At 35.8% G+C, this 23,745-nt stretch overlaps 1 protein-coding gene across 1 annotated transcript in view; it reads right to left on the minus strand.

The window, feature by feature from the left end:
* Positions 1–23,745, minus strand: part of csmd3b (CUB and Sushi multiple domains 3b) — a 420,302-nt gene that overhangs the window by 319,956 nt on the left and 76,601 nt on the right. Inside the window, 1 exon segment of the mRNA XM_058753321.1 lies at positions 9,781–9,893. Within this exon segment, the coding sequence (XP_058609304.1) occupies positions 9,781–9,893 (113 nt within the window).

Below are 23,745 nucleotides of genomic sequence, written 5' to 3' on the forward strand. Positions count from 1 at the left end.
AACATTTTTGAACAATTCCTATAAACAGTACATATATACAGTATGTACAAATATTTAGTTATAATTAATATTGTCACTTTATTTGTTTATGTATTATTATTATTATTATTAGGTCATTATGATTTATATAACATTGCCAATTGGTATAAGCTCAAAAATAACTATACAATAGCAAAATGTAAGTACAAAACCAAAACAACACAGAACAGAACAGAACCTAACCAAACCAAAAAAACAAACACCACAACACAACATAAACAAAACACACAAAAAACAAAACCTAACCAATAAATAAAATAAATAAATAAAATAAAAACAAAACAAAACCAAAAACAATTTTTATACAGTTATACATTTTTTACTTGCTTTCAATACTAAATCAACTTTGTTCTTTTTAGTGTACATATCTGAATTTACCAAAAAACAAACAAACAAAAAAAACTTTTACATAAAAATTTTAGCTCAGAAATCAGGTAAATAAAGATAAGCAGCCAATCAAAGTGCAAACTGTAAAATGCAGCAGATTTCAACTTCTAAGTGACAGATGTCAATCCTGATATCCCAAGTACATCAGATTGGCTGGCTTCTGTCACGTTTCTTTGCCAAAATCTTTGTCATTTTTGACTAGATCAATTAATCAATTATTATCTCGTCACGTAGCGTGTCAGTTTTTTGGAGGTCAAATGATTGTCTTAACCACCCGGTAATCTGCAACATGCAGCTCTTCAAATTGGCGAAGTCAGACAAGTAAAGATTTTCAATTGAACTGTGCATCTCATTTTGTGCCCTGAGGGCAAACGATCTTTATTGGATGGCAGCAATTAGCATGCACATGTTTAATTAATTCTGTAAGAAGCTTTTGTGTCGGCACAACACCTCAAATCTGAAGGACTGAGACAGGCTTTGTCTGAAATCTCAAGGACTGTGCAAGAATGTCAAGCCACATGCTGGCTAAACCTGGAAGATTTATAGTCACAAAGGATTTGAACTTGTCTAAAAGTGGCAGTTGTACAGTCTGTCAAACACGGATCTACTGAAAGACGCATTTTCTGATACTCATATCAAGAGACAGCAATGTTTGAAGTAATCTAAGAAAATTAATATGCTGGTGGCACGTTTGAGATGTAAACATGTTGGTGGCAATTATCTATATATATATATATATAACATATGCAATTATTATGTCTGTCCTATAAACCTACAGTTCTTAATTACATTAAGTTTCTTCTTCAGGCCCGATTCACTTCAAGCACTTAGATGTAGACGACTTCAGCATCTGCTACAGTACTAATTGCCTGTGTAAAGAAAAGAAAAAAAAAGTCCCTCGAGGTATTTTTTCAATATTTTCCAGCAATTAATGAGCTCATCTATAATTACAAATGTGAAAGATGAGATTTACATGACACCAACATTGTCATTTTGTCTTAGTTTCAGCCCAGACGTCACACAATTGAGTTTGGAAATGACAAAGGTGCAGTCAATAAGACAAGAAGTTGGCTATTAAGATGAGAACAAGGCATTTTAATGGACAAGCTTTGATGGTGTTCTTTAAAACGGGAAGCCGACTAATGGATTAGAAGTCAAGAACTCTGGAGAAACCATTGATCTGAAAATAAAGGAGGCTGCTTTGACAGTTTTTCTTATTCTTTTCCTCTTCTTCTTCCCTCTGAAAAAGTGTTTAAGACATACCTCAGCAGACGCTCAGATGAGAGACTTGATTATTGACAGGACTGGTCTTTACCCACGCTTGAAGATTAGATGCTCTTTAATCACCTGCGGATTCAATTAAAAGTAAACAACCGATCCTTTGTGCTGCGAAGCTGTACGAGACGGATGCTCCCAGTCCCACCTGCTGTCTGAGTTTGCCGTTCCCAGACACGGCAGATTTATATTTTTAGTGCGAGACAGAATAAAGGGATCATCAAGGATAGAGTAAATAACGTTTAGTGCTTGAGTGGTGCTGTTGGGGTTCATCTCAAGATTGTTCCATCCATCTTAATCAACCAATCAAGGTCTGGCCGGTTAGAATGGCCCCGTTGGCCCCTGCTGGTAGATGTCGTAACTACACCCTTCAAATAGTCTAGTATCTCTGGATGAATAATCAAGTGGTTTTCAAACCTTCCAAAAAACATAACAGCATCTATAATTTCATGTGAAAAATGTGAAAACTATTAAAGCTATTTGGCTTTTATGTTCTTACAGTACCAGCAAAATTGAAACATTAAAAATTTAACACTTAAATATCTTAAGTTAACACTGACAACCTTAAAAGTTTGGGGTTGGTAATATTTGTTAAATGTTTTTAAAAGAAGTCTCTTATCGAATGCTCAACGAGGATACATTTATCACATTAAAAAAGCCATAAACTACAGTTTTCTATTAATATATCCTAAAATATAATTCATTCCCATATAGCAAAGTTGAATTTTCAACAGTCATTATTCCAGTCTTTAGTGTCACATGATCCTTCAGAAATCAAATCATTCCATTATAACATGTATTATTATTATCAATGTTGTAGACAGTAGTGCTGCTTAATATTTTTGTGGAAACTGTGATCCACAAAGAAAGAATAGAAAGAATGATAGTCTAAAAAAGACAACATTTTCTTGAAATATAAATCTTTACATTAGATATGTTGGTACTATCCCTTTTGATCAATTTAATGAATTCTTGCTGAATAAAAGTATTAATTTCTTTTTTTTTTTTTTTTTAAAGGTACTGTACATGGTATTGGTATCATAAATAAAATAACTATTTATTTATCTATCAGTAAATGCACACCTTTAATAAAAAATTGCAAACCCCCAACCATCCCACCCAAAACTAAAATGAAACACAATCTATATCATGACTGACATATATGCAACTATGCAGCCGTCTAACCACAGTGAGAAGTGATATCAACCATCAACCTATCATTCACAATCATACGCTTTAATAATGTCATCATATCTCCAGAAATACCCATAACCATTGTCAGTCATCATCAGAACGCTACCACATGCCCAAATAGTCTGTTCCTCTAAACACTTTAGCTGCAGATGGTGGGTTACACTCTGGGTTATTGAACATCTTCTGATTAATTCACTGTTAATTATGATAAAGTATGAGAGACAGTCTGTTGTCACTCAAAATAAAGTGACAGGAGACCGAAGAGGTCAGCAGAAGCACTCATAATAAAGCAGCAGCTCCCCCATTACCGCTGGGAAATGATCTTCACAAATAAGCCTGAAGTTAGATGCCAGTATAAATTAATACAATTAATTTCAACCTGAAAATATGCTTGGAGGAGGCATGCATGTTAGGCCAGCGGTGGATAGTCATTAGCGAGGATATTAAATATTCCAGGCAAACAGGAAAGCGTCAAATTGAAAAGGAAACACAATCTGGAGAGAGAAAGCAATGACTTCCTGGGACCTTTGGCAACGGCGCAGATCTTCCTGATTAAGGGGATGTGCTCACAAACATCTGTAAATTCATTACATGTTGTGAAGAGAAAAGAAAAATCCTACTTCATCCTATATGGAATAGATTAAGTTTAGAAGGGTGGGAAAGAATCACTCGAGGCTTTTGCTTTAAACTGTCTGCGTCCTCTTTCACTACTTGTCAGCACTATGCAATAATCTCAGGACACCCTCATGAAAACGAAGACTTATGTCAAATAAATCAGTCAGCATTTTCTGGATCCCTGGGGTCAGAAGTCTGCTCACTCGTTTCTATGGCCAGTTTTTGGGATGTATAACATATTCAGACCCACTTAATTGGGGAGGGAGCAAAATTAAATACGGTGAGCCAAAAAACAAACAAAAACACTTTTCTACCACATACATATAATAGTGACGAATGAATGAATGAACGATTTGTCTATTACCAAGATTTCTAATCTACTAGAGTAAAAGGACTGAGTTTTGAATCAGTTCAACAAAATGATTAATTCAGTTTGAATAACTGATTTATTAAGTGACATCTGTCAAAATTAGTACAAAATTAAGTACAAAATTATTTGTTCCAATTTAGCAAACTTCAAGTATCATGAAATAAATGTATTGCAAATACATTTTAGTATATTTATTTTTCACTATGATTATTAGTGATCGTTTCAAAGATTCACTCAACAGATTTGTTCTAAAAAAGTCAAAACACCATGACAGCACTAATTCAAAATAAACATTTTCAAAATAAAATACAATGAAAAAAAAAAAAAAACCCAGCAACTAAACACTATTTTGACATTCATACTACCAATCAAAATCAAAGTCTATATTTCATTGTTTATTATAAGATCTCACTTCGTCTTTCTCTCTTTCTATTTAGAATTGTGAAAATTGGAAGCAACACTTGCAATCAAAACACCTGGAATCGGAATCTAACAGCCTTACTGGCGAAGCGGTTTTTCAACAACATAACATGAAAATGCTGTCATGAATGAAGAAACATAAACCTTAGGGCCGCAGGGAATGCAAAACACTTAGTCAGATATCCCTTTTAGTTGAGAATACATTTTTAATAAAGCTAGCGTGCACCATTAATAATAAAGCACACTTTAATATTCATACTATATATACTGAAGGAAAACATCTAAGTTCAGAAGGTCTCCGAGGTCCTTTAGATGTACAAGAGGGTCTCCTTTAGGAGCGAGGCAGTGAAGTACAGTGATTTGGTTGAGCTCAAGAGACCTTCGAGGTTGCCAGACTCGCCGTGGATGTTGTACGATATATTCTACCTGCGCCGGCCCTCATGAGAACAATAGCTCCAGGCATGTGTTTACAAGAGCAGGAGTAGAAATGCTGACTTCCTCTCCGAGAAGCTAGTTTCCCAGGTGATAGAGTGTCTTTGAAATCAACATGTTCTACACCCACACCACCCTTAGATAACTGTCTATTTGTCATGGTCTGAAAAGAATGATTCCAAAATCCTTCAGGAAACATTCGTAAGTTATTTTAGCTGTTTGTGCATGTTTTTCTCCTTCCGTCATCTGTTTTTAAACGTATTCAACATTTCCCATCTGAATACAAGAGGTAGAAGGAGATACCTGGATAGAATCACGCAATCAGTGGTGGTCCATGGTGCAAGAAGACTAGAATATCTGGATCCACTTGTTGTGTGCAGCAGAATAAACGAGTGAATGGAAACTAATCCCAAAACACACTTTCACAAGTCGACAGGAACTGCTCATTAAATACCAGGGTAGCTAAAATAATGATGCAACATGTAAAAACATTCAGATCTTAGTGCTGGAGAAGAATAACAACAACATTGTACATGTAATCCCAAAAAGGAACAATAAATAAATAATTAAAATGACCAATGAGATGGCAAAGAAAAAGTTTTACAATTCCAAACTTCCTCCTCCTCCTCAAAAAAACAAAAAAACAAACTGTGCAACAATGTTAACATATTAATAAAAGTGCAGTAATATTAAAGTCCTCTGAGATAATTGTCACCGCAGTTGATAACTGAAACGCAAGATTGCCGGCAGTTACGTTTATATTAAAACGAGTCAAATTAGCATCAGTGTCATGAACAAATGACTAACCCTGGCCACATGGTTGCATGGTTGCTGGTTTAACCCAGCTGTTGGGTTAAATTTTTATATTCAATTTTAAACCCAAAAGTTGGATTAGTCCATATTTGACCCAAAGTTGGATTGAAACAACCCAGCATTTTTTTTTTTTTTGAGTGTAGAAAGTTAAGAAAAATTTGTATGTGCATCCACATGTTGTGAATTAGGTGAAAATCTTTCTAGAGAAGAAATATTGTGTGTACAAATAGATAATGGTATATACAATTATTAATAATTTAACATGCAAATTTACCAGTATCAGTATTAAAGGCACAGCAGGAAAAAGTAAGCAAGTAAATAAACAATAAAACATTGCCAGTTTAATTGTAATTCATTTAAATTATTTTTGGCCCCTCAAAAAAAAAAAAAAAAAAAAAAAACACAACACTTTACCAACAATATAAGTGGACCCCAGAGAATAATTATTATAAGAGCCTTTAAAAATTATCTCTATTAATTGTTTGGAAGACTGCCTACCATTTGGCATGCTTTTGCCAATTTTAACTCTGAGACAGATGAGGAAATGGGGACAGAGAGGTCGAGTGGGACCGTACACAACACAAGCGAACATTGAGTTTTTTAGCTGAACCCAGTGCTACTGCTAGTACTTTGCTAGTAATGTTTAAGTGCCAAAGACACTGTAGTGAATATTACAACCACAACCTCTATAGAAACATTCTCATTCATATCTTGTCTATTGCCATTGCCAATACCATTGTCATTGACATACAGCTACACCTCCCCAATCTCAGCCTCCATCCGCCAATGTTGAATCATTAAGATCATTACCAGTCATACCAGGAACTCTGCTCTGCATGAAAGTTTATACAGCCTAGTAGTTCTGGGACAGACTGCTTGATGAGGCTATGCATTCCCAACTGCTGTCCACATTATGAAACATTTGATTATGTAAACACACAGGACGCACACGCTTCACATCTCCAGCTGAATTTCACTTGATTTTGAATATCTCCTGATTTTGGATCAGGCACATTATAATAATGTGCCGTTTGCAAAAATACAAACGACACATTATTATAAGTTATGAGTGCTTCGGTTGTTTGCAATGCAACCAGACAGGCTGATGTAACAATGTGCCCTAACCAGGCGTGACACGACAAGCTTCAAGAGGAGAGTAATTTGTCTGTCCACACCAAGGATAAAAATGCAGAATAACATAACAAAATTACAGAAAATCAAACATAGATAATGATATGGCCATGTGGAATTTTGAACCGATAAGACAATAAGTGGTTGAGGCTAACCAACCACTTAACAGGTGTGTACAGTTAGGTCCATGCATATTTGGACACTGACACAATCCCCCCATTTTCTGGGGCTCAAAAGTAATTGGACAAATAAATATAATCATAAATAAAATGTTCATTTTAATATTTTGTTGAGAATCCTTTGCAGGCAATGACTGCCTTAAGTCTGGAACTCATTGACATCACCAAAGACTGGGTTTCTTCCTTTGTGATGCTTTGCCAGGCCTTTACTGCAGCTGACTTCAGTTGTTGTTTGTTTGTGGGTCTTTCTGCCTTTAGTTTTGTCTTCAGCAAATGAAATGCATGCTCAGTTGGGTTGAGATCAGGCGAATGACTTGGCCATTGCAGAATAATCCACTTTTTTTACCTTCAAAAACTCTCTGGGTTGCTTTTTCTGTATGTTTTGGGTCATTGTCCATTTGTACTATGAAGCGCCGTCCAATCAACTCTGCTGCATTTGGCTGAATCTGGGCAGAGAGTATATCACTATACACTTCAGAATTCATCCAGCTGCTTCTGTCTTCTGTCACGTCATCACTAAACACCAGTAACCCAGTGCCACTGGAAGCCATGCACACTCATACCGTCACACTGCTCCACCATGTTTCACAGATGATGTTGTATGCTTTGGATCATGAGTTGTTCCAAGCCTTCTCCATACTTTTTTCTTCCCGTCATTCTGGTACAGGTTGACCTTAATTTCAGTCATCCAAAGAATGCTTTTGCAGAAGTGGTCTGGCTTTTTTTTTTTTTTTTTTTGCCAAAGTCTAATCTGGCCTTGTTTGCACCTTGTGGTGAACCCTCTGTATTTGCTCTCGTGAAGTCTTCTATTGATTGTAGACTTTGACAGTGACACATAGCTCCTGGAGAGTGTTCTTCACTTGGCTGGATGCTGTGAAAGGGTTTTTCTTTACCATGGAGAGGATTCTCTGATCATCCACCAATGTTGTCCTCCGTGGACGTCCAGGCCTTTTTATGTTGCGGAGCTCACCAGTGCATACTTTTTTCCTCAAAATGTACCAAACTGTTGATTTGGCCACTCTGAATATTCCTGCTCTCTCTCTGATGGATTTGTTTTGTTTTTGAAGCCTAACAATTGTCTGTTTCACTTGTATGGAGAGCTGCATGAAGTGGGTTCACAGCAACAGCTTCCAAATGCAAATGGCACACTTAGAATCAACTCCAGAAATTTTACTTGCTTAATTGATGTAGAAATAACGAAGGAATAGCCCATGCCTGTCCATGAAATGGCTTTTGAGTCAACTGTCTCATTACCTATGGTCCCTTGAAGGGGGTACATATTAAAGAGCTGTAATTCCTTAACCTTTCCTCCAATGTTGATGAGAACACCCTCAAATTAAAGCTCAGAGTGTGCATTTTAAGCCCATATTAATTATATAAGTGTAATTGAAAAAGTTTTGGTCAACAGCTAAAATAATAAAAATTGTGCCAGTGTCCAAATATATATGGAACTAACTGTATGCTAAAGACCTTGTTTGTTTTCAGTGAGGATTACTTTCCACAGGTGAAGATTGCATTCACAGTTTGCTCTGAAACATGACATGAAGGTCATTCACTTTACTTGGATCTTTTATAAGCATATTTTAAAAGAAGAAAGAAAATAAACTGCTTAATAAAAGCATGGTTAAAAGCCTCCAAAACTATCACGAGTGAATTTACCATGACTTTGAGAGAATCAAGTATTAAACACTCTTTTTAGAGTTGCATTCAAAAAATGTTAATGTATTGTACATCTATATCTAGATTCCTCGAAATAAAAAAAATACACCTTTATAACTTTAATAAAGTGCATGTCTGATGCTATTAACGACACCATAAATTGATGTTTCTAAAAAATAAATACAATTAAATACTTTCATAAATTTCAATGTAGATATGTTTTGCATGAACTAGCCAGAAAATTAATAACTGAAAAAAAGTTTTAAATCCCATTTTAATTAAGCCAAATTTGATTACTTATGTTCTAACAAATCACTTTCACTTAAGCTGTGTACGAGTGATTATTAAAGCCCACAGTTTTCTGACAAAAGAAGTTTGACGCTGCAGTAGTGAAACACTTTTTCCCTGCACAGTTTGATCCAAAAAAAATGAATCAAAAGGAAGGGGAGACAACCAGGCCGAGATACTGAAACACAGTAAATGATGCTTCAGGCTGACGCAGCCTACTTCAAGTGACTCAGATCAGACAATGAAAGACACGCAGAGCGGTTCTGCTACACACGAACAAGACCACACTCATCCATCTCCCTCCTACAACCTCACTCCCAAAGCTAATATGTGTAGTGAACGCATTTCCTCCCATTCATCCAGCCGCCAAATGCTCTGATAAGAAAATAAGTTAAAACCAAACTCTGCTGTACATAAATATGCATTATAAAGCATCATATAAAAACATATAATCATGATTTCACTTAGCAAAGTCTGTTAGTTTGTTTATTTAGCTTTTAAATAAATAAATAAATCCTGTACGTCTTCTTAAATAAGACTAGGAGGCTGTAAAGCACAGTCAAGCAACTGGAAAAAAACCCTAGACTAACGCACTAAAGACACAGACGTCATGTACCCTTCACTATCCATTAGTTAACATACAAAATTAATGAAATAAAAGGTGATATAATGCTCTGTGCCATCGTCCTGAAATTTTATGCAAGTGTCTAAAAGAGGGGGAATACATATTTTAGCCAAAGCCTCCAGACAGTAATTTGATGAAGTTTAATGGGGAGTGATGAGGTCTGTAGTCAGAGACCACCTCTTTATTGAGGTTTAATAAATACAATTATGATTGGCACAGATTGCAAGGTAGCCTTTTACTCGCCAAGCAGAGTGGCTCTTAATTAATGCCGCAGATTTCATCTGATATGCGCAATAAATGACAATATAGTGTAACAAGACATAGCACAACACAGAATGCACTGGAATCCTTACCTTCATAGTAGATTTTAAAGCCGTGCGCGCTCACGGCGAAGTCACTGGTGAGTCTCAAGGAGAATACAGACCCAGTGCTTGTGACAGGAGGTGGGATTTGGAAACCCGTTAACCTAAAGAGATCAAAGAGAAGATAAATAAGCATAAGTTAGAAAAGAAAGATCTTATACAAATCATCTTATAACATGTTTAGAAGTTTTCAGCACTCACTGCATGCATGGTGTTCGTTTTGTGATTTTTGTGATATTGAAACACAACTGATGATTTCTTGAGATATAATATTATTTTTAATTAAAATTAATATTCTTTATTCAGCAAGGATACATGAAATTATTTAAAAATGACAGTAAAGACATTTATAATGTTACAATATATTTATATTTCAAACAAATGCTGTTCTTTTGAATGTTCTATATATCAAAGGATCCTGCAGGAAAAAAAAAAAAAAAAAAAAAAAAATCACAAAACATATAAAGTACAACTTTTTTCAACCTTGATAATTTGTTGTATTGTATAAAACTTGATGTGTTTTGTTTTATAACATCTAACATTATAAGATCTAACAAAGGCAATAGGCCGATTATTAAAAAAAAAAAAAAAAAAATAAAAACTCAGTGCTTATGACAACATGGCTAAAATATAGAAAACATAGTGTGAAACTAATTTGATATGGCAATGTTTAGTTAAATCTGAACCCCTCTTCTCAGAATGCTCATATTATTGCACATTATTTATTGTGAAGGCACTGGGTTTCTTCCCCGCTTTATTTAAGCTCCAGAATAATCCCCAATGCTCATGTGTGCATGCAAAGAAGTCATTTCGTCAAACCACTCCTTGGGGGCATCCAGACATCACCAACATTATAAGCCACCAGCATGCTACAGAACATATATTTAGAGGCATTGATGAAACACACACTCTGCATAAGGAAATTGTGTGTTAGCAGAGCTGCTGGTTATCTCCATTTAGAAAATCGATGAGGTCAGCAACATGTTAGGATGCGGAGAGGTTTTTAAAAGTGTGTGTGGGTTTTTGCTCAAAAAATGTGTGTGTCAGCTAATGTGCGTCACATGGACAGAATTTCTTTTGTTTATGCTAATGAACTCACAGTGAGACTGAAATATTTATAAATGGCTATGAATAATATCCTTAGGACATTGCAGTTTTGTTTTAATAATATTAACCTTTAAACTTGTCATAAACTTCAAAGACGGTTAGAGAATAGATTAAAAGACCTATGTTCCTAAATCTTATGTAAATTCACACATGACCTAGTTGCTTCTTAAAAAAAGAATAATCTCTTTTTTCCTTCAAATGTTTAGCCGACCATATTAAAAAAAAAAAACTTCGTAAAAGGCTTGGAATTAAGCATTTTCCTTTTACGGGAAGGGTAATATTGAGGCTAATGATTTAACATTTTTGACACAGCTGTGATTTACACTTCAAATCTTCTGATTGGCTGTTTAATTTCAGATTTAAAATGAATAAACCTCTTTTATTACTTGGTACTGTACACACAATGTTTACGTAATGAAAAATAACTTGGGAAAGAAAAAAAACAACTTTTAAACGAAACTAAGTACTATGCATCTCCACCAAACTGCCAAAAGTGAGGCATTAAATACTAAGCAAATAACCATCTTGTGCTCTCTTGGCAAAGTCTCCCTGAATAAAGCCAACACTCTACTATTGTCTGAATTACTGCATGTATTACCAGATACCTTATCATTATTCTTGCTGGACAAAGGAAATAATTTGGATTTGTGAGGCTGGATGGCACAGAATCTCCCTTAAATGTATGTGTATGAATACATTCATGCTTTGGAGGACTTCACAGGACATTCGTCCATCTTCAGTGAGACTCCAAATCAGTTTGGTTGTACTTAATATCACAGTACAATGTTATAGATCTTCCGTTACAGTCTTGGGGGGGTGAGTTAAAGCATGCAAACAAACTGCTACTAGCATATCAGACTGCGGGACCGGGTTTTAAAGGTTGTTGGAGATGAGTGGAGCTTGAGTTCTTTAAAAGGAACAGCAGCTCCGTTCAGAGTCCATCCATCCCCAAGGGCTTCGCTAACTGCTTTTTTCGACTACTGCGTGAGTTGGAACAAATCTATCTCCTCACTCTGCCCACAGCCAAAACAGTCGGGAGCCTCCACTCTCTGCTGCTCGTTAGATGATCATCGGGGTTTAAATCGCTTGGACATTCTGCTTTTGCCCGAGAACATGCAGCAAACTCCTCTGTCTTCAAGCTCCCAGCCACCAATCAGCTCGCGCTGCACACTTTAAAAGGCACCATACTGACAGGGTCAAAAACCAGCCTGTCATACGAGTTAGGATTAAAAGGATGGTTTAACCGAAAACTGTCCAGAAAATGAAAGATTCTTGTGTAGGCAATAGTGTTCCAGCATCAAACCTTTGACCTCAAGTGTTTCATAAAATGTTCAAAGGCAATACAGAGAAGGCAAAGACTTAAGTACTGTTTGGATGGGATTTCAACATCTACAGAACATCTGAGTTAACATGGGACTTCAGCAGCGACTTTATGTAATGGTTCAGGCAAGATTGGAAACTCTGTGGTTTTTAGTTGATTGTCTGAATATGGACAGCATTAAGATCAAAGCTTATGCTGCTACTGTACGGTATAAGCGTATGTCAAAGTATTTCCAGAAGGAATTTTGGATTAATTCCAGCTTTTAAGCTCACAGATTTGGCTTCAGACAGGAATTATTATCACATAACCCCAATGTTCCTCAAAATAATACAGTATTTCATTCGGCTGTAAAGGTTCGTAGGACAAAAACACCTATATTTCAACATTTTCTAAAACATTTTTTGATGTCTACACGTATTTGTCTTGGAGGAACATTCACTATCCTAAATGATTCATGAACGTAATGCCTTTCTCATTTTGAATGGAGAGGGTAGTCTATATTTCATTTTTCTTTCTTATGTCAAATGAGTGCTTCCAACAAGGTAGAAAATTACCAAGATCCTGTTTTACCATGAGAAAAAAACAAAACAAAACAAAAAAAACACTATGATCCATTGCGAGAAGAACACGAAACATTTCCTCAAAGACACCATTACACCCCTGCCTCTAATGTTGCTTTATTCCTAATGTGCATTTCCTCCTTTTAATCCGGTAATTACATTTTACCAAATATGCTCATTCATACTCATACTCATTTATTTCTATGATGAGATTTCTCTGTTTCTGTCTCTCTGTCAGTCCCTCTTCCTTCTCTTTCTGTCTGTCTGTCTCATTAAGCACTTAAAGAGTGGTAAAGCTTTCTTACACAACCCGGGGAGGAATAAATAAAAACACTCAGCGTTGCCACAGTGGTAGTGCAGTGGGGAATGGTGAAAAAATGAGGTGTCTTTACTGCTTAAGGTTTGATTGGAGGGTTTGATCTGCTCCAGTAGCATCTGTTTCAGGGTATTCATTATATACAGTCAGAGTGGGAGCTTATGAGCCAATAAAATCATGTTATTCTGTAAGTGAAAATTCATCTTTTCTAAGTACTTTCCTTAATCGGAGTGCGATATTCAAAGTCATAGATTCAAGTCAATTGATTTTTTTTCCTCATTAAAAGTCCTCGGGTGTTAAAGGATAATGTGATTCCACAGGGAAGGTGCAGTTCCTCTGCTTATTTGATTGTTTTCATCTTGCCGTGGTTACATACGATCGCATCTGAGAGAGTAACATGTTAGGATGAGAGTAAAGACAGATGGGTTTAATAAAGATATTTAAACGGGGTTATGAGGTCTTGTACGTTGCTCAGGGACTTCAACCACAAAACAAATGAACTTGATGAAGATGGAGATGTCAAGACAATTCATTTCTCTCACTAGAGAACTAGATACAGGTCAAATAGTGAAGCCATTTATTGGTTTTGTGGATCTGCAGGGTGTTCGACCAATTTAAACTGGACACCTTTGATGTCAGATGTGAGATTTTGAAACATGGGTAGAAAATGCTTGGTTTCATGTAGCATTACATTGATCTTCATCATTTTGAGACTTTTACAAAAGGTAAAAAAAAAAAAACAGTACAGCCTCAATTATATTTAATAATCATCAACCTCAATAAGTCAAGAATCTGATAGTTCATTACTGATAAATGACTGATATTGAAAGTCTATCGGGTTTTGTCTAATGCAAAAATAAAACATTACCTAAAGTCAGTTGTTTTAAATGTTACAATGCAACTAATTTAACCTGCATACTGTAATAAAGCATGAATGATTAAAAGGTTGGTACTGCTTTAAGTGTGACAGTCCAAAGAAACTTAACTGGCCTATTTGGTGTTCTAGAAATAAAACACAGCAATAACGCACACTTGTGATATTCACTATGAAATTCTAAATATAATAGTAAACTATGCTTGCTTTTGAGAAATCCTAAGTACAGTGTAGTGGGCCATAGCTGGCACAACACAGATGGACACAATTTTGTATGAATATACATATACACCCGCACACTGAAATGTTTTGGCAGCTTCCTTTAATATGCTGATTGTGTGAGACTATTTATATTACAAGGACATTATTTCCAAGAACATAATTTATATTCTAGCTATATGGCAAAAGGCATCAAATATATGAAAGAAGGGTATAGAAAACCACACATGCAGCAATGGGAATAAAAAAAAGCAACCTATAACAGTAAGTTTTTGATTTACTTTTACCTTTTGACATTTTATACATCTCATTATGTGGGACATTACTATTAAATCTAAATATTGGTGAAGGGGGCTTAGAGTGCAGGGAAGCTTTCAGCCAAATGAAAACAGATGATATCATGGTTCCCCCAAAAAGATGTAATGCCTCTCATGGGGAAAAACAGTCCATAAATCTTCATTTGTCAAGATGGCTCTTGCAGATAGTCGTTCATAACTTTGAGCTCACTTCTCTCAAAGGTCTGTGGCATATTGGAAGGCAATGGACTTAAGTTCAGAATTTATGCAATTGCCACAATTGTGAAAGTCAATAAAAGTAACATGGGACGTTTCTTTGTAAGCAATTTTGTGTTTCTATAGATGAGAAAAACTCAAACTGACAGCCGTATAAAATTACCAACCACGATAACTAAGCAATTTGGGAGTCTATAAAGAAAGTTTCCTCCAAAATGCAATTTTCGAACATCGCTTGATGTATTAAAATGCTGTAGCAAAGAGAAAAATGGAACAGCTTCAAGAAACTGACTTGCCAGAAATATAGATCTGTCTTAACACTATTAAAGCTCTACAAGTTCACTCCACTGATGATGAATATCAGCATCCCAGTCATATTTACTCAAATTTCCGCAGCTTAAAGAATGTGATATGTAATATTAGCTCATTTCAGTCCATTGACAATTATGTGACCTCACTCTTTTATCTGTTATCCATGAATCCTTGTTGTAGTTTAAAATGACCTCAAACAATGTGCAAAGTCAAAAAAAAAAAAAAAAGTACAATAAGCCATGAGAGACTGAGGCCCTGTTTACACTAGTGTGTTTTTGTTTTAAAACGCATAACTTTTGCTACGGTTACACTACTCCGGCATTTTCAAGGTCAAAACGGAGACTTTTGAAAATGCTGCAGACCTCGTTTTAGTTTGAAAACTCCGGGAGAACGTTGCAGTGTAAATGGACCAAAAGGGGAGACTTTTGAAAATGATGGTGTGGCTGCCCACATTCGCTCTGCGTATCCTTGACGACCGTGCAAACAATAACATCATGCTCATTATTGTACCCATAGATATGTATGGATAGATTCCCCATTCGGCCGCTCCAAGCACGCAAACGCGTCCAACATCTAAATAATAGGGATCTACCTATACAAATCTATGGTTGTACCTGTATGAATGGTCACGTGGCATGCGTTTTCGGTTGTGTAATGTAAACAGAGATCATTTCTGAAACGCAGCGGAAACGGCAGTGTAAACGGGGATCGTTTTCATTCTAAAACGCCGTTTTAAAACGAAAACGCACTAATGTAAACGGGGCCAGAGTTTTACAGTGTATCCTTCACAACTGACGACGTCTCAAAAGTTGAATGTTACATCTATGACCTATTTCAACATGAAAGTTACTGTAAACTCATTTGTGGAATTACATTTGTTAACATTAACAACATTAGCTTACATGAACTGTAAAATGTCTACAATATGATACAATTACATGAATTATTATGATATTATGACAATATTAATTTGACACCCTCAAGTAAGTTAACTCTAAATCCTTTATTTTAGTGGATCAGTTTAATTTCCTTTCCATTGTGTAAAAATCAAGCTACAATTACGGTTTAAATGCCTGAGCATATTTCTGAAAATCTTCTAAGAAGAAATACTTCCTTACACTTCAAGACATGTTCATTTTTTAAGTTTCAGTTGAGCTCAAAAGGTTCTGCATAACAAGAACGACCCGCACCAGTCAAGTTAAGAACCGCTGCTTTAGATTTTAACTTTCAAACAGTTTCCCATCGGTAGAGTAATTAAACGAGGACGAGACAAGCGTGTGGGCGAGCGATACCTCGAGAGATTCATTCCCAATATCTGTGACCACTCAGCGAATCAAACACTGTATCTCCTACGCCTTGAAACAAATCACAAAGTTGTGTGGCAAAATACGGCGGGCTATAGCACGCCCCAGCTGCTAATGCTGCAGCTCACTACCCCAGATTAAAACCCTTCTGTTCCTTCTATATCTGCCCAGCCAGACGTACCACTCACACAGGCATACCGTCTTATCAAAATCCACATTCCATCAGCACCATACTCTCCCTCAGTGGGGGGAAATTGCCTGCATTCCACCCCAGCTCCCCCCGTCCCCCCACCCCAAAGCAATCTGCTGCAGAGGACAGTTCCAGTCTCCCACTCAAGCAGACCCTGCTATTTATATGGAACCTTCTGTTCACTAACATGGACACGGATGCACTTGTCTGGCTAATGAGCTTGGGATTTTATGAGGCAAGCATAGTGGTGTACAACAGAAGAGTGGGTTTCGCCTTTGGCTGAAAGACATTTGTTTTGCTACCTTTTTCAGTTGTTAAAGAACATAATCTTTATGTACGCAACCACTTTTTTGGTGGGGATTCTTAATTATTATAGGAACAGCCTACTTTGAAATGGCCCTCATGTCATTCCAAATGACCATTTCTGACTTTGAATGCATATATGAACTAACTGAGAGCTGGAGATGAAGATTTTTGGTCAGTTCCTTACACAAAGTTAACATATGGCACAAGAAGGTTACACTTTATTTTGATGGGGCCCTTTAGACATTAGACGTGTAGCTGCAAAGTTACAGTAGAATGTCCGTTGAGGCACTATCAAAATAAAATGTTAGCAGATATTAAGCATACAGTCTATTCATACTCTGGTAAATGACAAGTTACTTGTAGTCAGAATGTCTAAAAGGGATCATTAAAATAAAGTGTTACCCTTTGGAAAACGTACATTATAGTAAATGATTCGTATTTCGAAAAAACTATTTTTATGGAGCTTTTTTTCCTTCACAAATGTCATCCCTATACAAAAAGAGCTATATTTACAAAATTAAAGGGCTCAAATGTCATACTCAATCACTTGAGAAATTAATAAATCATTGGAAAAACAATCAATAAATAAAATAATAAAAAAGAAATGTTAAAAAGTAAAAAGCTGCTTTGAAACAATCTGTATAAAGCGCTATATAAATAAATGTGACTTGTCTTGAAGATAAATAAAAATGAAGATAAGCAAATTGAAAATACAATATAATATAGAAATAAAAAAATTTCAACCACTTCTTAACCAAAAATAAATTTTATATTTTGTTATTTCTATATTAACAGATGAAGAATTAAGAATTAATTATAAAATCTTACTATAAAATAACTGACATATTCATTTTTTAAATACATTTATCAATTCCTTAGTTGACCTCATAATTATTTAGACCCCTATTTAACAATTCTTCTTCAAAAAAACAAAACAAAAACAAAACCATTTGGTGCATTCATTTATTTGTGAACTATTCTTTTAAATGCAGGTAATACATTTCCAAGACTGCCTCTTCTGAGGTAAGTGCCTGCAAAATATATTTTAAAAAATGTTGAGAAAAATAATATTTGCAGAGTAACTTCAAAGATTTATGACAGACCCTTTCAAAACATTGTGATGTTTGATCTCACTGTATTTTTGGCTTTTGTATTAGCTCATCTTTGTTAAGTGGAGAGACCTGTCTACTCCCACTCAATATGACTGACTTGATCTAGAATCAGATCGGAGGCAATCAAGCAGGGGAAGTTTTGATAACAAAGGCGACCTACAGTGCGGTTGAGGGGGAGGACATTGCACGTCATACGCTGCGTGGACTCACAGAAATAATTCAGACTGTTGAATAGCACTGTCACCCTCGCCATCATGGTGGTCTACAAAAACACAGCTCAGTTCTGACTTGTTAATCTGCAGAAGCGATCTGTGAGGGACAGCCAGACTGTTTATTCAAGCCACATACTGTAGATTGCCTTATACTATATCTATTCACTGGTCAGCAAGCGGTGGCCTATTCACTAAATGCTATATTCTACCAAGTAGCTTTGGTTAATTCACTCAGATAGCTTTACAAACAGCATGGATGGAGGTCGATCTATGTAAACATGAGTCTTTGTAGCGGTCTGGAACCTGATTTATGAGTCTGGCCAGGTAGGAGAAGCGATGCCATGGTTCCACATGCTGGTCTGTCATCTGGGTAAAGGTTAAAACAGGCCACGGGACCATCAGCCCTCTAGAAACGTGCTGACATGCCGTTCATTACAGCTGGCCTAGCTAGAAAGTCCATATGTCGGCAGACCCAGAGCATCATTGCAGTGACCCACAAGATCTGTGGGACCCACAAGCTAATGCCCATGGGCTCTCAATTCCTAATGCACAATCATATGCACATAATTAATAACAGTTATATGACGACAAATAAAACGGTCAGCTTCTGAGATAAAACTTGTACTTGAGGTGAATCAGAAAGAGATCTCGATGCAAAATATACTGCGAGTCAGATATTAGCACAAATGCAAGTTTCTGAACGGTGCAAGATCCATCATTACTATCACTGACATTTATTATCAGGGCAAGATATAATTTTCAGGTCACAAGTAATGGTGTCTTTTCTCAATTTGTTAGCGCACAGCTCTTTGCTCATTAACAGTTTGAAGACATAGAACAATTCCATTCTTCATGCTCTTCTAAAAATGCAATAAAAAGAAAAATTGAATGGGGCAATTTGTCTCTGAAAAAGAAACAGGTGAGAATAAAAGTCAGAGATATAGTAATAACATCCACTTAAGAAGAAAGATGAATCAGAGACTACCACGTATAATATCAGCCTTACATTACATGAATCATTATGTATATTTATTTTCTCTGATTGTATATACGCAATAAATAATGACCTTCTTACTTCAATCGATTTGAAATTCATAATAATAAATGATCAAAAACACTCAATGGATACAAGGTACAATTTTCAGATGAATGGCACTAAGATAAAAGCTCGTTTAAGGATGTTGTCATTGTGCAGAGAAGGAGATCAAAGTATTATGTCATACAGAATGTACAGTAATTTGGTGCCTTTAACGAAAGTAAAGACAAAACACTGTGCAAATAAAGGGATTTGAGGTTTTTGGTTTGAATAAAGCTCTTAGGTTATTCCTGGGAACATTGACAAGATCTTCATACGTCATTTACTTGCCGCTTTAAATAGCAGTTCGGGATCAAACCATCTTTCACTGATCTCTCTGAGCACATGAGAACAAAGAACATTTAAATAAACAACCCAAGGCCGAGAAACAGACGTTTGCTTCTACTAAACACAGTCACTCCAATGGAGAGAATATAAGTATGATTATTACTGAGAAACAGATTTATTGTCTTCTTTGAGGTACTTCGAATTTGAATAATATTAAATGCAGTACAGCTCTCACTAACAGCCGAACACCTCTTTAAATAAAATCTGAATATGAGAATAATATTCTCAAGAGTGTTACAACTTTCAGCTACCCAAATCACAGGTGCTTCTGACTGTGACTGTGACCAATTAAGTTCAGAGAAAGAAACTCTGCTAGATCCTCTGCAGAACGTCTTGCATCTGTTTATAATCTATAATCATATATTCACAGTGTTATGTCTTACAACAATTTGTTTTGAAACATTTATAAAACATTGTAGTGTTATATAAACCGTTTCAATTATTAATGTTTTATTATTATAATATTAATGAACATTTGTGCTATATATAAAGTTATATAATGCACACACAGTTTTATAATATGGTTTGTTTTATAATTATATATATATATTGTGAACTATAGTATTAGTATATTTCTAAAGTAGAAACATTTATGTATTTATTCTTATTTTTTACGAGGGTTTTCTCTCAGTCATCAGGTTTTACTCATACACCACTGACATGAAGCTTGGAGGAACTACTCAGATATTTTTTTTTTTTTAAACCTTGCAGCTACAGGTGTACCACATCCTTTAGTACGATGAGAAAAAAATATGTCTGTTTGTCAAATGCAGTTTCTTTTCTTGATTAGTACAGAGGGTCCATTTCATCTAATGCATGATAAGTGAGAAATATGAGATTTTAGGGGGAGGAAAGTCCATTAAATCAAAATCTATTCAAATGGTGCAATTAGCTCTGTTCCATGGATATAAAGGGACCGTGTGGCTCCAGCACTTGGACTTATTTTTCTTAGTTCTCTGCAAGTTATTAACCTCGGTCTCACTCTTTCTCTCCAGATCTCTTTCTCATCACGTCCTCTTTCTTTCTCTTTGCAAATCATTCCATTGCATCCACATGGATAACAAGCCAAAAGCACCCACGGCCATGGCACTTCAAAGACCCTGGTCAAATATTGACTATAGAAATTAAAATTATCTGATTTCCCCTCACAGGCAATTCGTTTCACAGTCCTGATCATGAACACTTTCCAGTCATGAATCCTGAATGCCTCATAATGTGATAGATTGATTTTTCATACAAGAACTGATTCTCTTTCTTTGAAAAGGCTGTTCCTACCGTCACCTGGAGCTGTGTGCTAGTGGCAGCATAATGATGCACAGCACTGGCTAGAAAATAATGTTTAGAGCGGACACAGAGGCTAGTTGTCACTTTTACTATGGTGAATATCTCAAGGTTCTCTATTAGATATTTTTACTGTCAATGCCCAGAAGAACGGAGAAGTAGAAGAAAAAGAAAGAGAGTTAATTCAACACATGTTGAATTTATATTTTGTGATAACATACCCCCAGACATGTTGTACGGTAAGTTACGATAATGAGAACCTGCCAGAAGAAATTATGAAAAAAAGAAAAAAGAAAGAAATTTAGAAAAAGCTAGCATACAATTTTAAATCAAACCACTGCTAATAGAAAAGGTAAATAAAATAAATGATATTAAATTTAACATACAAAACATACATACATGCACTGCCCTGATGAAAACATCTATAAATGAAATACATGATCATTATACACTACCATTCAAAACTTTGGAGTCTGCAATATTGTTTAATGTTTTTGTTTGGATGTCTTTTACGCTCGTCAAGGCTATACTGATTTGATCAAAATTACAGTAAAACAGTAATATTGGGAAATTTTAAATAACTGTTTCTTATTTTAATATCATCTAAAATGTAATTTATTCTTGTGGTGCATGAAACATTTCTTTACTATTATAAACCCTAACAACAGTTGTACATTCATTCATTCATTCATTCTTCTTGGGATGATTAAAAAAATAAACAAACTGTACTGACCCAAACTTTAGAATGGTACAGTAGGATAATTAATAGTAATATAATTGCATGGATGTGTGTCAATGGTTATATTGTTCAGTTGTTTACTGCACAGTTATAACACAAATATGGACAAAATTTGGACAGAATTGAAAAAAAAGGACTATTGTGGAATTTGACTTGATTTAAAACCTTATAGTTACTGAGATGCCTGGGTCTCCCCTATGCAGTTTGTTAGATTCAAGTAGACGCAGGTACTCCAGAGGTACTCCAGAAGTAAATGCTGTTTGGCATTCAGACTGTAATTGAAACCCACAGCATTTTCTGCCATCTGCGTGGACGGCCTTTTCAGAGTTTTTTTTTTTTTTCTTCTTCTTCAGGGTAAGGGGACTCGGGATGACAGGGTGGAAGGAAATAGAAGAGAAAATAATCATTCTATCACTCTCTTGGTCAGGATTGGCATTTGGCTGATGGGATGAACATTAATAAGAGCACTGCTGAATATTTAATGCCACTGCCATTCTGCTCTAATGTGCGCCTGACTGCACTCATTTGCTGGAAATGTGAGAAATTTATCAAACCATGCTGGTCATGCCTACATAGTCATTTGTTTTCTGGACTATTCTAGGCAGGAATAACCTGGAGTGCAGAGTGACCCTTATGACAGCCTGGACGCTGCAGAGATATATGCTACACTGCTGTAAACTCATTAGCATGTTGACGCATGTGCATTCATATGTACATAAAATATCTGTCCGTGCATGACATACAATTATGATTGTGTGCATATGGAGGGTTGTATGCTTTGCGTGCATTAGCTTATGATTCATATTAGGTGAACTGTTTTCATTCCAATTTGCATAATTAACTTTGACTTGCATAATAACTTGCTAACGTGTGGATGGCCATTTTTCTTTTAATTAAAACCAAATTTTTAGGTTAAAATCAACATGAATGTATAAGGGAAATATATATATATAGGACTTGTAACCGGCCTTTTTTTTAACCATTTCTAAATACCTTCTTGAATTCATTTTAAATGGTCCTAAAACACTAACACACACATGGTTTTAAAGACAATTTTAAATGGCTATGTAAATAAAATGGTTCATGTAGTATCTTAAGTATACATTATGAAGTAATGAAACATGTATGCATAATTAATATAAATGTTTTTAAAAAATATATTTAAATAGAGCCCGGCGTGTCAACTTTCCTGAAGTATTTTTATGCCAGCTTCCCAATATATATGAAATATCACCTGATAAGGATTACTGGAACTTTTAGACTGAATTTATCTGCTCATAAAAACAAACACACACTTTGTGCCATTAGAGAGTCAACACACCAGCTCATTATGATTCACATCATTAAGATGCTAATTTCCTAACTGAGTACAAATATGAAAATGCCACTGTCATTTGCATTTAATCTGGAAAATGTATATAGTATTTGTTTGCAATCTGAAAGAGAGGATGGAGGAGGGGGGGGGGGCTATTTATATGCCCTTCTATTTTTTTCATTTTTATTTTTTATAAAACAGGTTACGTTTTCAGGCTTGGTCATGCGGAAGACTGAATTAGCCAAGACAATGAGCTGAGCTAATTAATCTGTGCAATCTCTCATCAACTATTTACCTCAGCACACTCCCAGTAGCCCATTCAATGAACCCTGGGAGTCAGCCAATCGTGGCCCCCGGAGGATGATATTTGGAGGAATGCTATCTCTGTGGCACAGCGAGCGTTTTACAAGACCTACAGAACAGCAGTGCTGAAACTGATGAAGGGTATCGGTATCTGCTGCGCAAGGCCCTGCTGCGAGGATACAGAGGGGTCTGAATTTAAAAACATAACGGTGGAAGGATTCACTCAGTCTCGTGCCAAACTCTTGCCTTGTCTTGGTAAGACACTATAGGCAACGGCTGTTTTAGGCACTTGCACTAAAAACTTTAAGTGTTTTATTACACTTTATAATTTGCATCTGTAAATTGCAATCACATTGCAATTTACATACAGTACATACAGTATCTTTAAAGGCCAAGTTTTCAAATCAGTTTTTTCTTATGCACTGAGCCAGAAATCTCCACTTCAGCAGCACTTAAATGAACCAAACTTTTTCCCCCAGCTTCATTCCGTCTTTACAGAGGGGTTTGTTAAAGGAATACACAAAATGGAAAATTTGCTGAAAATTGACTC

Source organism: Onychostoma macrolepis, chromosome 19 (assembly GCF_012432095.1).
Source record: "Onychostoma macrolepis isolate SWU-2019 chromosome 19, ASM1243209v1, whole genome shotgun sequence".
NCBI lineage: Eukaryota > Metazoa > Chordata > Actinopteri > Cypriniformes > Cyprinidae > Onychostoma > Onychostoma macrolepis.